Here is a 19407-nt window from a genome sequence, read left to right as displayed (position 1 = left end):
AGTTCAATAGAATGCTACTTTAAAAACAACTCCTTATGCAGGCAACGAGACCGCACATTCAATTTTGGACAGACATTCACAATTTAGAGCATAGTGTCCTGCATGCCATCAGCTTCGTCCAGAACATTGTTGCGTCTGCTGCATGCATCTAGTAGTTTTTTTCGAGGTCCGAGTGGAATGTGAATGCTTATGAGGTCCTGCTCAGAGCACAACAGCAATGCATCCAGGTCCATTTGCTCTCGATGGAAGATAGAGAGGAAGTCACTCAGTCCCTGAGATGCCAGAAACACTTCTAAAGGTGCAGAAGATGGCTGAAACTCGTCATCCTCTTCCTCCAAACCCAGGTCTCCTTCCTCCCATGGCAATTCCTACAGGATGGCATCACATAAGAACAGTAAACAAGAACAGCCTGGAGAACCAACATTGTTGTGCAGAGTTCATCTCTATCCCAAATCAAACACACATAAATGTTTATTAATCCTCAAGATAGGTTAGATCGGAAAAGAAGCTGAAACTGATGATGCACAGGGAAATTTTTTTTTTATAAATTTTGCTTGGGCACTTTCCCATTGAGATTGTGCAACAGACTTCTATCTGGGTATTTTAGATCAGTCATGTTGCCTGCTGATGGCAATTTCTCAAAGTTGACAGGTATATCATTAGCATTAACTTTAAACTAATCAGATGAAGCTAGCACTAATTGACTCAGAGCAGGGGTAGGCAACGTCGGCCCTGGAGTGTCACTGTCCAGTAGAGTTTAGCTCCAACCCTAATCAAACACACCTGAACAAGCTAATTCAAGGTCTTCAGGATCAGTAGGGCTACAAGCAGGCGAGTGTTTTTTTTTTTTTTTTTTTTTAGGGTTGGAGCTAAACTCTGCAGGATGTCGGTATTCCAGGACTGAAGTTGCCCTGATTTAGAGAGTTGCTGTAAGGATTAATAAGAACAAGAAGAATTTGTCTGGTGATTCTTGTTTGTACCTGCAAGTTCTTCTCTTGGAAACTTAATGAGCTGCCAATGCTGACTTCATCAAGACTAGGAGATCGTAGGGGCAATCTCCCACGTAAGCGGACATTTGGTACCCGTCCCACTGGTTCACTACCCGCCACACTCCCCTCATTCCGACCCATTCGGAACAACCCATCAGTCACATAATTCCGACGGAATACCATAGTACCGAGTCCTGGGCGGTTGAACAAGGAGTCCCTACCCGAATCTGTACTTATTTCCGAGTATGCAGCATCGTACAGACCTGGATCACTGAGTGCCCTAGAAACGGTGTCAACCTCATCATCATCATCATCTGGCCTGATGTCCTGTTTACCAGAAAACATGTTACGGATGTTGAGCCGAGGGCTGGACTGCTGGCGTCGCTCAACATATGTTCCCTGCTTCAAGAACATGACATCATTGCTCAGCTGAAGACCAGAGAGTGAGCGAATGCTCCGTCGCCCATCTTCGGATATCTTGAAAGTTCCGTCACCTTGCTTTTTCTTCTCAAGACGCCGCTGAATCTTTGTCCGGCCTCTAGTTGTAGACTGAAGCGTTGCCTGTAAGGAGAAGTTTATTGTCATATACTTTATGATACTTCACACTGTATAAAAACTTTGCCTCTCACACATTTAGGCACCTTATTTAAAGACTGACTACTCCTAGGAAACTAGTCAAAGCAGTATCCCAGGATTTGCAGTAATGATAATATATCATGTGGTAATATATCACTGAACCAGCAAATGCTACAATCCACTGTGTTTAACAGAGCTCAAGTATATGGACACTCTCTTCTTAATTACAGGATTGCATATTTTAGTTACACCTTTTTCCCAATGAGCATAAGGTCAAGTCATGCAAGCACCATGGGAAATAATTTTTACAAAGATAGGATACGAATATAATAGGATGATGATGCCCATATGCCCAAAGGTCAATAAAGATTGTATTCTTTATTGACCTTTGGGCACATGGGCATCATCATCTTGGCATCTGACCTCTGCCTTGAACCCCAATAAATACCTTTGGGATAAACTGAAAATGCAGACTGAGCCAGGCTACAGTCTTACTAGTAATATGCTACACTTTTATTCATGGTTGTCCTGTCCTGGAGGGCCAACATCCTCCAACATGCCCAAACACACTTTCCTAGAAGTTTCTAGTGAACCTGATTAGCTGGTTTCAGGTGTGTTTGATTAAGACCGGAGGCCCTATAAGGTTAGGGTTAGCTTTGAAATGGAGCTTTATTACTTGCTTGTCTATACTGACCTAGTCCAAGAAGCAACGGGTTTATAATGAGTTCTACTGGCTCTATGCCTTTTTAGTTCTCATTTTATGTTTAGGCACAGTACCTGCGAGTATGTCATGTTGGAGTCAAGGGTGTTGAACTGAGGGATCCTTCGACTTAGGGTGCTGCTGAAACTGCTGTAACTCATTGTATCCGATGTGTCCATTGCAGCACTCTCTCTCAAGAAATGCTTCTCCATGCGCTCGTGATGCTTGCGCTGAAGTTTTTCACAGTTCTTAATGCGTTTCTCGGCATTACGGAAGGCACGGTCCTTCAACTTGCTCACCAGTTTGGGGTTGATGGTGATCTGCTTGGAAGCGATAGTGTCCAGATATCGCACACAGTCCATGTGGCTCCTAGAGGCTGCCATGTCCAGTGGCGTGTGGTAGTCATTGTCCAAGCACCACACATTGGTGCCAAATGACACCAGAAAGGACAGACAGTTGAGATGGCCATTAGCTGCTGCCAGGTGAAGAGGAGTGTTTCCCCAAATATCACATTTATCTGGATCTCCTCTGTGGACCAACAAAACAACAGCAGATTGGTTATTGGTTAATTCTATAGTTTACAAAGTTCCATTGCCAAAATGTGTGGGTAACGGATACAGGTTTGTCAGTGACTGATACTTAGAGAGCAGGGTGGCTGATGGCAAGTATATAATACAAATCAATAATGATAAATTAGATTACTAAATATTTCAGCTAAATGGTTATTGGTCAATGCGCTCAAAATGGCCAAATACTGCCTGATTAATTGGCCAAGCCAATACACTAATCAATTTCTAGTGAAAATATAAGGTGTGTGAATACATGTGTTTGCGCACATGTGCATATCGGTGCATGAGTGCATGCGTTCATGTTCTGTTGTGTGGCGAGGTGTCGATCTGAATACGTAACATGATGCTTTGGAGCTCCACTTACCCACTGTAACACACATGTACACACACTATGCACACTGCCTTTGTGACTCACCTCTCCAAGTCATTAAAAACTGTGCACCATGTAATACATTCATCATCTGCATTGAAAGAGACCTGGAGTATTCATTACCTACCGTACTCTACATGCAATTCATTCTGGTTGCGTTTCATTCAAGAGGCGCAATGTTGGTAATTTAGCACAAGTGCAAAACCCCATTTATTGTAGCTTAGTATTACATGGTGAACATTAAACAGATTATATTAAGTTTTCAGTGGCCCTTCAACAGACCTTAGTCAAGACAAATGCAATGAAATGGTGCTGTATACTGAATATACTTTGAACATTTAATAAGCGGTCAGCCCTCACCAAAGCTCATAAGCCAGTCCAAACACTCAGTGTCTCTTTTAGCCTGAAATTCACACACCATATTTTAAAAACGGAAAAGAGTTGCTGAGGAATAAATGGCAACCACCCATTGGCAGAGACCAGAAGAAACTATGTGAGGTTTTATGGGACCGTGCAGAAACACTTCTAGGGTAACAAGATTAAAATACAACAGAAAGCACAATGTGAAAGACTTGGGTATATAATGTGCTGACATTTAAGTTAGCAAAATGCCAACAGCCAAGGAAACAGGCAGGCGGAAGAGGAATAGCCTTAATTCATTATGCTGACCTTTAACTGTGAACATTAACATCTTTCTCTCTCTCTAGCCATGTGTAAAATTCCTCTCCATGAATGTGCAATCCACCCTGAGCTTTTTCTAAAGATGTATTAAGACTTACTGTTTGTTAGAAACATAGCACAGCGTTTAGCATCTGTATTCCAGACATATTGAGGCCATTATGCTTAAATTTGTGATGCAAAGTCTGTTTTTTCAATCCTATCATTGATTGTTCCTATAGTGAAAAAGCCAAAATAATCATGCTTTCAGCTACTAAAAAATCTGCATTACTAAAATTGCTACTTAAATGCCATATTAAATATTATAATAATAACATACCTCCCCCTCTAACCACTTGACTCTGTTACTTAATCTAATGCCCACTTTTCATAATTCATCAGTGGATAAAAGCAAGCACCTACCACGATTTTTTTCTTGCTGAATATTTTGTTCTACTCAGAAATAGATAAATCTGTTAAGTTAAGCATGGTTTACCAAAGTACAAATCGGTTTCATAGAATAAAACCAGTTCCATAAAAAATAAAGGCAAAATTTTCACATCCAAATAAACGGCCAGACTATGAAAATCAAAGCGATCCTCTGTCCTAAACACACACTTCGTGTCATAATAACTCATTTCACGGCCCGAAGTCGTCTCTCTTTGTGAACGTGGATCTGGTCCAGTCAGAGATCTGGAGGGACTGATGCAGAACACTAATTAGAGAACAGTCAGGGTGTTCACAGAGCAGAACATTTAGCTTCCATTATTAACCTGGTCATGAGATAAGAGCCAGGTTATTTAGATCTAATTACCTAATGACTTGATAAAGAACACAACTACTGCTCTCTCCTAAAGCCAGTTCTAACAGAGAATAGAAAACTGCTATTATTTCCTTTCCATCATGTTCGGAACCCATAAGATGATACTTTCAATGGAACACAGAAGGATATATTTTTTGAAGAACCTTGATGTGTTAAATCAAAACAACAGAACTGATTTTGGAACAACATGAGTGTGCAAAAAAAGAGACTATTTTCATATTTGGTCAGATTTGGTCCATCTATACTGAGCTGAATGCTTCAGATTTATGCGACATAACAGATTATTGCAGCATCTGCAACTCTTTTGCATGCAGAGTTCATAATTTATAATTGAATACAGACCTAGTACTTTTAAGCAGTAATAACAGTGGTGACTGTTCTCCCGGGTGACCTTTATTTTAATTAGCCCAGGACAGTAAATATGCAAATATAAAACAGTCCAGATATCCATCAGCGGCTGGGTGGAGAGCTAAACTATCTCAGTGCAGATGTGATCTGATACAGGAGAACACAGAACCGCCATCCTGTTAATGAAATGGCATATGCCAAAACATAACCAGACCTGAGAGCGTTGTATATTATATTAATTATTTTAAAAATGCATAAACTCTTTGAATTACATGCCTCGAGTGGAACGAATTAAAGAAATTTTCTCATGTTAAGGTTTTCAGACGGTACACTGTCAGCAAAATGAACACTACATTCACACAACGTGAAATGCAAAAGCTTTACAGATGTTACGAGACTAGATATTCCTGAAAAGAACATGGCTAGACTCTCAATAACAACGGTCTTCTGTAATTTGACATTCAGCAAAACCAATCGTAAGTCGCATGGCTATATTTGCAGCAATAGCAAAAAATACACTATTTTTTTATGCCAAAAAACATTAGCTAAGTAAAACGCATGTTACAGGATGATATTTAGTAAATTTCCTACTGTAAATATCCTAAATTCTTAGTAATATGCACTGCTAAGAACTTTATCTAGACATCTTCTTGCTGTCCTAACAAACCACACATCAATGGGAAGCTTATTTAGGTTTCAGCTGATGTTTGCATTTCCATAAAAAAAATAGCCTTATGACTGGTTTTGTGGTCCAGTGTCACAAAACTATTATTGACGTACATCACTTGTATTAAATTCGTAGTTTACAATATTCCTCATGAATATTTGACGCATCGCTCACCCTCGTGCCACCAGCAGTCTGAGCGCGTCCAGGTTGCCGTGGTGCGCGGCCCAGAGCGTCGGCGTCATCCCATCTTCATCCGGCGCGTTCAGGTCTTTGCGCGTCGCCTCCTTCAGCAGGTGCAGGTGGCCGTCTCGAGCCGCCCGGTGGTACTTGTCGTTCATGGCGACGGCGACTGACCCTTCTATCCCGGCTCACGGACGCTCATTTGGCGCGTGCCGCATTGGCGAGACTTCACGTGCGCTCCCGCAGTCTCCGCTCGAGGGACTGCAGGCACGCTCTCGCGGTTGCTATGGGAGGAGACTTGGACTGAGTACGCCTACTTCCGGTCAGCGCGCACCTGACAGATGAGAATTCGGTGACACATTCAGGTAAAATCACACTGTTACAATTACATTACCAGACTGATGAATATTGATGCAGGGTATGATGTAATGATTTGACGGGAAAGACAATTGCATTTAGATAAAAACAAACAAAATGACTAAATAAACACGCTGCATACTTCCTGTGTTGAATAATATATAATATATATAAAATATACTATCCTATATATATATATATATATATATATATATATATGTGTATATGTGTGTGTGTGTGTGTCTATTTTATGTTTTCATCCAGCCTTTAAACTTCTATTATTCTCCTTTGAGGCATCATGCATCCTCCTCCCTACAGCCGAGAAACTTAATATACAACAAACATTGAACTAATCCAGTCTAAACAGAGCCAAACCCAGCTTGTGACCTCAGAATAACCTCGATCTAGCAGCTCTGATTAAATACGCAGTCTTGCTTTTGGACAAAGCACTATTGAAAGCCCGGACTTGTCATTCTCACTTCTATTGAAAGTGCATGCTATTCTAACGTCATTAACTTTAATCAAAATGATTTTCCATTGATTTAATTTGTGGATGACATTGCAAATCACTTACTGCTCCGAGTCCTCTCTTTTAAGCACTAGAATAGCTAGAAACACTTTTTACCATTCAACCAATGTACGATGCATTAAATGCAATATTGTCCTGCTAATTATTCGGAGGCAAAATATTCAGAGATTATGCAGCATTTCATGTTAAAAGGTTTCTGATTTGCATACAAAAAAGTAGACCAAATGGCATTCAAGAGTTTTATAGTGTTTCTATACATGCAGCATTTCCAGCTTTTACAGGATTAGGTTTTTGCTTCAGTTTACATACAGAGTTCATTCACACCCCCCACACACAAAACACTATTTCAGTAAAAATAACTTAAAAAAACAAACAAACAAAAAAACCTGCTCATGACTCATAAAAAAAATGATGTATCAGAAATAAGTATTTCACTGGGCAGTTTAAATTCATTCATTTATATATTTACAACAAAAAAGGTCGGAAAGACAAAACCTTACAGTAAATTACTTTTTAGAGAGAAAGCGTACATTTGAATTAAATCTTAGTGGATGTGTGATTTTGGAGAAATCGAGTCGAGTCGGTTCTTCCGGTGTCATTAAATCCTCTGGATCTCAAACAGCTTGACGTCAGTGTCGTACCAAACAGGAGGATCCACGTTACTAAAACGAGAAAGAAAAGCAACTTTTACCGTGTTTCAGCAGAGTAAACGCGTACAGAACATCACGTTTGAGCAGGACTCACCGCAAGTAGATGATGCCCCACATGTACGTGCGGAACCACAGAGCCGTGCCCTCATTGGCCTGGTACTTGCGGATGAGGATGGGATGAGGAACCGGCAGCAGACCCACCAGAGTCCCGTGCTGCAGAAACTTCAGGATCTCAGACTCGTCCGTCAAACCTCTGCAGAAAAGAGCGTCCTCACTCGGTCAGCTCAAGCTCCTCACATGCTGTAGGGTTCAACGCCACACTAATACAAACTAAACTAAATTAAAATACGCGTTAAAATCAACACGACGGAATGTTGCACGGTTTATAGTAACCCTGGCATGCATATAGTAACCATGATTTATTTGTTACCCTGAAATAAACAAGATATTTAATAAACAAAACTAATACCAACTACTGCAGTAATGGGCAATAAGTGATTTAATTTAATAAAACCATTTAATTTTCTAGCAAGATTTGGCAACACAATCTAGTCAAGCTCTTATATGCACATCTATTTAAATGTCTTTAATTTGTGGTATAGTTTAGTTTCGCACACAGTGTGTATGATTTCTGTAAATGCGGCTGTGACTTCCTTATTTTAGTAGATCACGTGTGGATGTAAAAGTGTGTGCGTGTTCACAAAATCAACTCTCTGAGTGCGTGCGTCTCACTTGTCTATGCAGATTTTCTCCACCTGAGGCACCAGCACCTGCAGGAGTCTCATTATAGTCTGCAGAGGAAGTTTGCTCTTCCAGGAGAGGACCTGAAAGAGAGCGTGATCAGAATGAAGGTCTGAGAGAGGAAAACACACTTGCCTTTTATTTCTGAAAAGTGCTCTCACAAACATTGCAGTGTATTAAAGCTTAGGTTTATAAATATTTTCATGACTGACCCAGTCTGGAGTAGCAGCCCAGTCCGACGAAGACGGCACACGTTTCAGACTTCCATCGCAATTCTCTTTTTCAGACGTCTAACGAATTAATAAGACATTTTACGGTTATTAACAGAATCACGTAACACAGATTAAACGTTAAGGTCATCGGCGATGCTGTACCTTGTGATCTTCACTTGAGACCGGCTCGGGGTCTCTGACCTGCGAGCTGTGATCTGATTGGCTGTGGGTCGAGTCGCTCTGCTGCAGTAACAGCGTGGTTCCGTCCTCACACACCTGTGACGTTTCTGTTAGTTTATCAATGCCTACAACATAAACCAACAATTTAGATGTTTTTTTTTTTTTTTTTAATGCATTTGTAAATGCCAGCAGCAAGGGTTTTAATAAGCCGAAGAACAAAACTGATACATATGCACCAAAAAAAAAAAAAAAAAAAAAAATCCAAAATGCATTCATGTGATATTTAAAAAAGTAAATCAGTTAAATATCTTGAAATTAAAATGTTTATAGAATTTTAATAAAGCAACAAATTAAATTTGAACAAGTTAAATTAAGTTGCAAATTAAATCAAGTAAGAATATTGCATATTTCCACATTTCCAGCCCATGTGGTTTTTTGACTATTTTTCTATGTAATAATTGTTCTTTAAAATGTCCAGATGGAATGCTGTAAACATTGTCATGCTATCTTGTGTTTGAAAATGCGATCATGTGAGGGGAAGGTAATTATAACTAACAATTATGACGACAGATGACTGAAACAATATTTAAGATGCATCTAATCAGATGTTCTGTTGAAGTCACATGAGTTTTTTGGTCGCACTTCAATGTGCATCCAAATCTTTTGGATAAAGAAATAGTCGGCTTCAGTTGCATGTATATTAAATTGCATGCATATTTTATGATTTTATGCACTGGATAAATCATTTTAAATCAAAATCTGCATAAAACTGAATGAAAACAGCTACTGGACTAACATACTGAGATGGAAGAATGCAACCGTGTATGCTGAAGTCATAGTCGTACGTGGCATGGCCTTCAAGCTTGCGTTCAGAGTGCCTGTTTGGACCGGTGTGCTTTTATACGGTCCTTCGCTACAGGCAGTGTTGTATGAGTTGCTGGTCTCCATGAAGACGGCATTATGGGTGCTGTTGCTCCTGCTCTTCTTCTGCAGGGCTTTCTGGATTGAGTTGAGGTCCGTAGGCAGGTTAGCCAGCTGGTGAAAGAGGTTGCGCTTGCGAATGATGCCGTACACCAGGTTAAAGTTACCTGATTTTAAGAGACAGGTGAATACAAGTGCTTATGAAAATCACTTAGCTGCAAAGAGCAAGGTTTTAGGGTTGTATAGCAAGGTTCGCCACAGAAATCATGTTATAGGGCAAAAATAATTGCATGCAAATAGACAGACTTTTGCTGCTTCATTAGTGATGAAGCTTTGAAAGCAACGTACCATCAAACTGGTACTGGATGATGTTGTTAAAAACCTCTAGCAAAAAGAAAACCAGGTGATGGTTAACAGGTGAGCAGAACAGGAACCATGGGCTTGAGAAAACCTCCAGGAGGTGTAGTAGTTTGTTGGCTGCTACCATAGACAGACTTTTCAGGTAAGGAGACACTGAAAACACAACAGCACTGACTCATCAGGAAGTGAATACAATCTCTCAGAGTGTACATACGTTTTAACTTTGCATACCATTGACTATAATAGTGAGCAGACAGTCATACAGGGGCTGCAGTCGCTGATGTCCACTGGTGATGATTTTATGGAAAACCTGTCAATAAAAAAATCTTACATCCTACAAATCTTATTACCTTATAAGCATGAACTGAAAATATAAGTTTTTTTATAAGCTTTGGATATGCATAAATGCAATAACCAAATGTGGTGCGCAAAGATTTGATATACAGCTGTGTGAGTGAGACTGGAGAGCATTCGAAAATTGGAAGCACACACATCATACGGACTACTTTTATTCAATGTCGTTTGTGGCTTTAAAATCTCTATAATTTCCAATATGATGTGACAATGGCACACGCGTGTATCTGTGTTCATCTCACCACTATCAGCAGGTCAGCATGAGTCCCAGCGAACACTGAAATATCCATTGGCACACGCACACAGTATGGTTTGTTCAGACGCACCCCAAAATTTCTCTCTCCACTTAAGAGCAGTAAGATGAAGACGCCGATGTGCACCAGACCGACTCGTGCTGCAAACAGATGCATATACACTGACATATATGGCTATTATCACATAATAATAAAACAACATTAAAATAGGCATTAACCTGACTTGAATTAAGGTTAAGAATTATGAAAAGCACAGGAAAATAACAAGTGAATAAAATATGAGAAATACCATTTTAACTAAAAAACATTCTGTACGGGTGAATTTCTTTTGCACGTGTAACACTGACTGATTCAGATACTCACACTGATTGGCACGAGCGTCGTTGAGATAGTATAGAATTGGTACCAGAATATCCAGCACATCGCTGCTCTTCAGAACATAGAACAGGAACTTCTAAAATTCAGAAACGTAGGTGTGCAGTTATTTTTTTTATTAATTGCATAAGAACTGCACAAGAAAAAAAAAAAAAAAAAAAAAAATATATATATATATAAAATAATATATATATATATATATATATATATATATATATATATATATATATATATATATATATATATATATATATATATATATATATATATATATATATATATATATATATATATATAAAATATATAGTGTTAAATATTAAATATAAAAATTTTACTAAATAGAAAATTAACAAAAAAAATTATGAATATTTTGTAAAATACAAAAATAAGCTGCTACCTTGTTGAGGTCACAGAGTTTCCAGAAAAGCACCAGCAGCTCCTGATGAAACTGGATTTTCTTGCAGGAATGGGGCAGGTATGTCTGCAGCAGGGGGTTATTGAGCAGCTGGCTGATTCCTCGCAAGATAAAATGAAAATCCTACATGCAAAAAAAAAAATGCATTTAGAAAAATATAGCTAGGTATTATTATAAAGATAACCTGTGAGGATACATCTTTACACTAATACATAAGCAAAGTGTTATTAAAAGTCTAACACACGTGTAAGGTAGAATCTGAGGGCTGTTGCGGTTGATTTGCAATGCTTGTGAAATGTTCCTGTCTTACCTCTTCTCTATGAATTCGAGACAGATAGTTTACAAACAGGTTTTCGCCTCTCGTTGCCTGAAACATAATCATGAGGAAAAATCTGACACTCAAGCTGAGCGTTTGAAATACTATCATAATACTGAACACGGGCTCTGGACAATCAAAGTCATTGTTCCTCTTTAAAATGTACTACAATTATGCTGCATATTTTGTTGGATGCCATTCATATATTCACCACTAAATATATTTGCCACGATTTGTATCTACTGTGCATTTCTTGCACTTACATTAACATGCACGTTTAATGAGAAGCATTCAATTATCATCTTTTTTTCTCAACTTATTACAAGAAAATATCATGTATTTTTGATAACGTCCTGTCACCTGGCATCCTTCAGCGGTTGTGTTCTTGTTGTAATCAGCAGAGCAGGTGTCAGTATTGGTGCTGGTGCTTGAGTTATCAATGAGCTCCTGCTCCAGTGAAACGATCAGGGTCTGCAGAGCCAGCTCTGCCAGAACCCCCCGCTGGTCAGAGAACATCAGGTGATTGTACGGGATACCGTACCCCACAGGATCGTACGCACACACCACGTTGAGAAGAGAGGTGAAGAGCGGCAGGGCATGTCTGACAGAGAGCAAAGTTTAACTGTTGCAGCAGCTACGAATGATAACAAATGAGCGAGTGAGTTTTACCTGTTTTCTCTAGAGCAAAAGAACGAGACCCAGGGATTCAGTCTGTGTGTGTCGGATGGAGACTGGTACATTTCCTCGGAGAAACATGTCAATAAAAGCTTCAATAACTCTGCCCTGAGAGAGAGAGAGAGAGAGAGAGAGAGAGAGAGAGAGAGAGAGAGAGAGAGAGAGAGAGAGAGAGAGAGAGAGAGAGAGAGAGAGAGAGAGAGACAGAGAGAGAGAGAGAGAGAGAGAGAGAGAGAGAGAGAGAGAGAGAGAGAGAGAGAGAGAGAGAGAGAGAGAGAGAGAGAGAGAGAGAGAGAGAGAGAGAGAGAGAGAGAGAGAGAGAGAGAGAGAGAGAGAGAGAGAGAGAGAGAGAGAGAGAGAGAGAGAGAGAGAGAGAGAGAGAGAGAGAGAGAGAGAGAGAGAGAGAGAGAGAGAGAGAGAGAGAGAGAGAGAGAGAGAGAGAGAGAGAGAGAGAGAGAGAGAGAGAGAGAGAGAGAGAGAGAGAGAGAGAGAGAGAGAGAGAGAGAGAGAGAGAGAGAGAGAGAGAGAGAGAGAGAGAGAGAGAGAGAGAGAGAGAGAGAGAGAGAGAGAGAGAGAGAGAGAGACAGAGAGAGAGAGAGAGAGAGAGAGAGAGAGAGAGAGAGAGAGAGAGAGAGAGAGAGAGAGAGAGAGAGAGAGAGAGAGAGAGAGAGAGAGAGAGAGAGAGAGAGAGAGAGAGAGAGAGAGAGAGAGAGAGAGAGAGAGAGAGAGAGACAGAGAGAGAGAGAGAGAGAGAGAGAGAGAGAGAGAGAGAGAGAGAGAGAGAGAGAGAGAGAGAGAGAGAGAGAGAGAGAGAGAGAGAGAGAGAGAGAGAGAGAGAGAGAGAGAGAGAGAGAGAGAGAGAGAGAGAGAGAGAGAGAGAGAGAGAGAGAGAGAGAGAGAGAGAGAGAGAGAGAGAGAGAGAGAGAGAGAGAGACAGAGAGAGAGAGAGAGAGAGAGAGAGAGAGAGAGAGAGAGAGAGAGAGAGAGAGAGAGAGAGAGAGAGAGAGAGAGAGAGAGAGAGAGAGAGAGAGAGAGAGAGAGAGAGAGAGAGAGAGAGAGAGAGAGAGAGAGAGAGAGAGAGAGAGAGAGAGAGAGAGAGAGAGAGAGAGAGAGAGAGAGAGAGAGAGAGAGAGAGAGAGAGAGAGAGAGAGAGAGAGAGAGAGAGAGAGAGAGAGAGAGAGAGAGAGAGAGAGAGAGAGAGAGAGAGAGAGAGAGAGAGAGAGAGAGAGAGAGAGAGAGAGAGAGAGAGAGAGAGAGAGAGAGAGAGAGAGAGAGAGAGAGAGAGAGAGAGACAGAGAGAGAGAGAGAGAGAGAGAGAGAGAGAGAGAGAGAGAGAGAGAGACAGAGAGAGAGACAGAGAGAGAGAGAGAGAGAGAGACAGAGAGAGAGACAGAGACAGAGAGAGAGAGAGAGAGAGAGAGAGAAAATTGAGAAAAAAAAACAAAATCTATTTTGACATTGAAAATAAAAATCAAAGACACAGAACAGGAATGTTTCTTAATACAGCTAATCAGCACATTAAGATGATTTCTAAAGGATCCTGTGACACTGAAGACTGGTGTAATGATGATCACAGCACTCAATTGCATTCACATACTATATGAAATAACTTCCTATCATTGCTTTACATTTATTTTTGATCAAATAAATGCAGCTTCCGGGAGCATAAATGACTTCTTACAAAATGTTCAAGTAACGCGTTCCCAAACTATTGGTGGTGCATGCACTTCTTTAGATTTCAAAAGGTCTTTTAGAGCAGTGGATGACTGACTGATGTGGATGTCACATGCAATCTACTAGCAGCTGTCTCTAGGTGAGAGTGTTGGTCAGTATCTCTGACCTGTTGGAGTCATGGGTGTGACTGAGAGGAGGAGTCTGAGCAAATCCAACGCCAGCTTCCCAGATGAACTCACAGCTGTCTATGGACTGGATGTCAGCGGCGCCATCCTGAACACACACATAACTTATGTCGATAAAGTACACCGTTTTTATTTATTTATTCACTTGTAGATGGAAAGAAGTAGCATTTCTGCTCAAACTGTGAAAGAAATAAATGAAAGCCAAGAATGAAATAAATGATATATAAACTAGTGCCGTCAAACAATTAATTGCAAAATTAAATTGTTTACATAATGTCTACTGTATATATATATATATATATATATATATATATATATATATATATATATATATAAATATATATATAAATTGCAATTGTATTACATAAATATATACAGTACACAAACACACACTATGTAAACAAACACACTTATTTTGGATGTGGTTAACTGCAATAATTCTTTTTGACAGCACTAAAATAAATCAAACATAAATAACAACAACAATTTATTCAATAGTATTTTTTTTTTTTTTTACATTTTAAATTTATGAAAATATGATGTCATATTATTGAAATATTAACTTCTCAGGGGTACTTCAAGTACATATTTAACTTCAAAAAAGATCAAAAGTCTCTAAATCACGTGAGGAACAAACATACTGATGAAATCTTGGATAAAAGCAAATCTACCGAATGCATTTCATTTTCTGCAAATTACTTTTTGCTGCCATTTGATGCTTCTGCTCATTTTGTTGAATGGCCGTTTCAACTATTTCAGACAAACCGCTTCAAGATGATGTTTTAAAATGGACTATTGCTGACCACTTCTGTGTCATTCCAGTGGTCTTTTTCTGCGTGATCAAATAAGTGTTCCTTAGGGGCTAGTACAAGTAGCATAGATTTGATTTATTTAGTCACAATCTCTTCCAGACGAGGAAGACTCGAGAAGGTTACCGCACTAGTCCTGCTGCGGCTCTCAACGGTGAAGTCTGGACAGAAAAGCAGATCAGAAATAGCTGTGAGGAGACACTCCGCCAGCGGCCGCGAGCTCTCGCCGTCGCCTTCGTCCTGCATCAACACAAACCCCGATGAAAGAGGACGTTCACAAAGGCATTACGTTTCAATCACAAAAACGAATGCATGCATGACGTTTTTCGACTTCTGACGAGCGTCTGAGCAGCTATTGGCTTTCTGAAGAGATTCACGCACACAACCACATCATCAATGCTCCCTTCATCTCTTTAAATCACAGGATATTTAATATGCCTTCGATCTCTGAGACAGACACAATCAGAGCAGTGTTTAAGCTGGTAACCAGAGACCGTAAAAATGCGCCGCAGAACAAGATCTCTCACACACACACACACACACACACAAACTATTTATAAACAAACTATTTCTTAAAACCCGCTTGCACAGCTCATGCTCGCCGGTGATAAACCACGTCTTATTTTAGCGCCTATACATGCATTCAGAGAGTTTTCCGTTTCGAAAGCTCCCTCACCGCAGACTTGCCCACTTTTGGCACGGTGGACCAGAAGAATCCACGCCAGTCTGGATCCTCGAAGATATACGGCAGAATCCGGGTCAACAGACGAGAGCAGCTCAGCACGACCTGCCTGTCTCTCTCACACACACAGCCCGAGTCAGCGTTCAACACCAGCCTTTCCACTGCCTGCAAAAAACACACACAAACACCTTCAAAATGTACAATGATTGCGACTAGCGCTTTATTCAAAACAACTGACTCAAACACATTCCTTTGAATGTATTATTGAAAGCTTTTTTTTAAAGATAACATTATAACATAAATATTACTCTGGAACATTTGCAAGAACAATAAACTCATTTTATAAAAATAAACTTTCACTTTTAGATGAAAATAGTTTTTTCATGCTTCAAAATTTGATTAATACTCATGCATATTCATATGTATTAATAAAATTAAGTAACAGCTGTAATGTAAGATATGGGAAAGAGCCTGAATATATTTTACTAATGAATTTGAGACTATACAAAACAAAACAAAACGTGAGAATTATGCATAAAAGTCTGGGTCCAAAAGGGTATCAAACTAATATATATATATATATATATATATATATATATATATATATATATATATATATATATATATATATATATATATATATATATATATATATATATATATATTTATTTATTTATTTATTTATATTTAACAAAAAAAATACAGAAAATAATTAAATAAAGTTCATAAAAAAAAATAGGTTCTTCTTCTAATATGCATTTTCTAGAAATGTTTATGCATCTCATCTGAGTCAAAACAGACCTAAACACATGTTATTTGTTCACTTTTTAACGCCATGCATGCATCAAGGACAATTTTATGAAATCTTTGCACAAATCATACAAGGTATACAATTAACAAAAGGTTATGAAAAGACAGTTTGTCCAGTTACATTAAAAACAGTACAATCCAATAAAATGCTTTTAGTTTGGCAAACAGGACATTCATATATCAGTGTTCCCCTCTCATGGTGCTCTCATAATCACATTATTGATCTGTATTACGGACAGACTGTACCTTATAACAGAGAGTTGCCAGATTGGACGGAGACTCCTCTCTTACAGCGCGGATCTCAGCAGCAGGAACCAGGGTAAAAATATCCTGCGAGGTCAAGTTGACGTCAGTCCAGAACTGGTCCCAGAACACATCCTCAGAGGCCTCGACGGGCTTCAGAAAACAAATCAAGGATCCATTGTTCATAAAAAAAACAAAAAAACACAATCTTTCAGAATAAATGCACTGAAATGGTGACGTCTTTGGCCCTTAGACATCTTTCCTGTATCTTTTTTTATATTTTTAAATCTTGTCACTTCATTCACAAAAGCTGTAATAAACGCAAAACATGTCAATGACCCTATATGCCTACTTTTCTAATAAAATGCAACATTTAATAGCTTTCCTTTCACTTTTACCATTCTTTGTTACAGGAAAGGGTGTTGACAGAATTATAGCGATCATGATTAACTTAATATCCTTCACAAACAGGACGTTTTAAAGCAGGACATCTTCAGTTTAAACTAGAAAAGCAGAAAGCAGACTGAACAAATTCAAAACATAAACATCATGCTACAGCTGTCAGAAAGTTTTTCACTCTCTCTCTTTGCATAGATCCAAATGCTTTGACATTAAATCGCGATTTAAAACTAAAATGCAAGTTTTAGGTTTAACCGTCCAGACGAGTTTAATCTGCGCAAAATATTGTAAGAAAAATGCATCAAGCGACAGTATCCCATCTGTTACACTTTAACAGTGCTTTGGAACATTTTTAAGCCTTAACAAACGCTTATAAAATTCACATATGTCAAATAAAACAAACCTGACCTGTGTTTTCGTAGTAAGTTGTATCACAGCTTTCCTGAAATGCAGTTTGGAGTCTGAGTTACCCATCTCACTCGGATCTGTCCTCCGCGCACCTGTGGCGCAGGTGAACACGACGCCAAATAACCAATCCTACTACGGCAAAGGCTTAGCTCATGAATATTAATTACGCTGCGCTGACGTCGACGTGAACCTGCCTGGCGCATCCAATCGCGTGATGCATTTATATTCGAGATCCGTTGATTCGCCAGCAGCATTGGCGCCCATTTCAACCGTTAGCCAATCAGTTTGGAGGAGTGAGCCATCTTCCCGTTACGTCATGCATATGCACGAGGCGAGGTTTAGCCATAGTAGAAATCGTTTGTCCGTGACCAGGATGCCAGCGTGGTATTTTCCGGGTGTGTGAAGTAAATATTTGCTCAAAGATTACTCTTTAAAAGCCGAGTACCTTAAGCATACTCACAATGTTAAGCTGTTACTTTAAAGGCGTGGCTAACATTGAATACAATGGAGTGTGTCCTCAGAATAACACGCAGCTTTAGGTCTGCTACAGTAAAAACACAATTAATATTTTATCTCTCCCTAGTGTAAGCAGGCCTATATATTTACCTCAGAGATGTGTAACATAAAAAAAAACCATCTGTGCTCAAATATACCATAAAAAGCAAAATCCACAAAGTTGTCATTTAGATCTAACCAATAACCATTAGGCTACTAAGTGTATACATGCCTACTTTTCTTGGATTTTAACATTATTATGAATGTAAATACTTACTGAATGCATACTAAAACAAGTGTGAGTTTGAGTTTGTTTGGCTTCGTGTAAGTCATTGCTATTTACAAGAATGTTCAGATGTACAGATATCCTCGTAGTTTCACAATGTTTATAAGCTCAGCAGAGCTGCTGGTATAATAATGATATAAGAATTAGACATTATTTCTAGCATAGATTAACATCATTCCATAAGTCAAAAAACATTTATTTTAACACTACAGTCAGGTGGTAAACAGTTTTTTGCAAAAGAAGCACCATTAGATGACATTGACAAATTATTACAAGCAAAATGTGTTGATGTGCGCATTTTCAAATTCAGAAAATGTGTGCAAAACATACGTAGACGCCTTATCTCGTTGACTTGTAATTAGTCTTGTTTACATGTGACTGGTATAATTTGAATAAACTTATTTCATGCTATTCCGTTCCCTTTAGTGATTGCTGGTGATGTTGATGTTACTGTTTATTTTTCTCCAAAAACAGTTGGCATCTAATATCACCCAGCGTTTCCTGTGTCTGTCAGTGTCACCCAAAAATGAGCCACAAAAGCAGTCGGCATGCTACATCCAAGAGGCGTCTTCAGATGCTTTCATGTCATTTGCAGTATTAATTATGTATGCTGCTGCGTTGTTAACTTTGAAGGCCCGGTCTGTGTTTTGAAACTCTTTTTCTACAATATTAATACTTTAAAAAAGGAGGCTTTTTCGTATGCATACAAATACCTGGATGACCTTAATGTCATTATTCTTTTTGCATAAATGTATGTCATGTTATTTGTGCTCATACTTTATTTTTAATGATTGCGGTATTTTTTTGCATCTTAAATATTAGCATTACACAGACAAAGTTGCCCCTCTCAATTTTTTTTATATTGTGCTCTGAACGTGGCTGGATTGTCTTTGTTGTTTGAGGACCAGATAATTCACCAATGGCAACTCTGGTGTTATAGAAACGGTTGCTCACAACCCTCCATACACATCTGCACAAATGTTTCTACTGCATACTTTCATATTCAAGGCGAATATGTTTACCAATAGTAACTGGATTTTGCATGAGTACAGTACATAAGATAAGATTTATGTTACACCTTTTGAAACTATACATTTATGAGAATGTTGTTGGGAAATATCACAGGAATGTGATCGTGATCTTAGGTTAACATATACATTAACTATTGTTCCATTATAATATCAGAGCAACCAGCACA

At 39.0% G+C, this 19407-nt stretch overlaps 2 protein-coding genes across 4 annotated transcripts in view; both read right to left on the bottom strand.

Moving 5' to 3' along the window:
* Positions 1–6209, bottom strand: part of ush1gb (Usher syndrome 1Gb (autosomal recessive)) — an 8910-nt gene extending 2701 nt beyond the window's left edge. The window contains exons 1-4 of the mRNA XM_043231084.1: positions 5874–6209; positions 2343–2793; positions 981–1550; positions 1–368 (exon numbers count right to left, since the gene is read on the bottom strand). The exon at positions 1–368 is cut by the window's left edge and continues 2701 nt beyond it. Coding sequence (XP_043087019.1) covers positions 84–368; positions 981–1550; positions 2343–2793; positions 5874–6037 — 1470 coding nt within the window. The 5' untranslated portion in view covers positions 6038–6209 and the 3' untranslated portion in view covers positions 1–83. The remainder of the gene's footprint in view (positions 369–980; positions 1551–2342; positions 2794–5873) is intronic.
* Positions 6210–6990: 781 nt separating this feature from the next.
* On the bottom strand, positions 6991–17550 carry hid1b (HID1 domain containing b). Of its 3 annotated transcripts, none has more exons than XM_043231059.1 (19): positions 17429–17550; positions 16625–16774; positions 15563–15733; positions 15013–15126; positions 14059–14165; positions 12213–12326; positions 11904–12144; positions 11538–11594; positions 11210–11350; positions 10801–10891; positions 10426–10577; positions 10061–10139; positions 9818–9982; positions 9349–9636; positions 8531–8673; positions 8369–8446; positions 8148–8239; positions 7510–7668; positions 6991–7427 (listed from the first exon to the last, which is right to left on the bottom strand). In XM_043231059.1, the coding sequence occupies exons 1-19, from the start codon at positions 17492–17494 to the stop codon at positions 7364–7366; spliced, it is 2472 nt and encodes an 823-aa protein (XP_043086994.1). In that variant the 5' UTR covers positions 17495–17550; the 3' UTR covers positions 6991–7363. The 3 variants fall into 3 exon arrangements, with proteins under 3 accessions (XP_043086994.1, XP_043086995.1, XP_043086996.1); XM_043231060.1 differs by having other exon boundaries at positions 9394–9636; XM_043231061.1 differs by lacking the exon at positions 15013–15126.
* Between the last annotated feature and the right edge of the window lie 1857 nt (positions 17551–19407).

This window comes from Puntigrus tetrazona, unplaced genomic scaffold (assembly GCF_018831695.1).
Source record: "Puntigrus tetrazona isolate hp1 unplaced genomic scaffold, ASM1883169v1 S000000283, whole genome shotgun sequence".
Taxonomy (NCBI): domain Eukaryota; kingdom Metazoa; phylum Chordata; class Actinopteri; order Cypriniformes; family Cyprinidae; genus Puntigrus; species Puntigrus tetrazona.
Note: the sequence above shows the minus strand (reverse complement) of the source record. Positions and strands in the feature narration are given on the sequence as shown.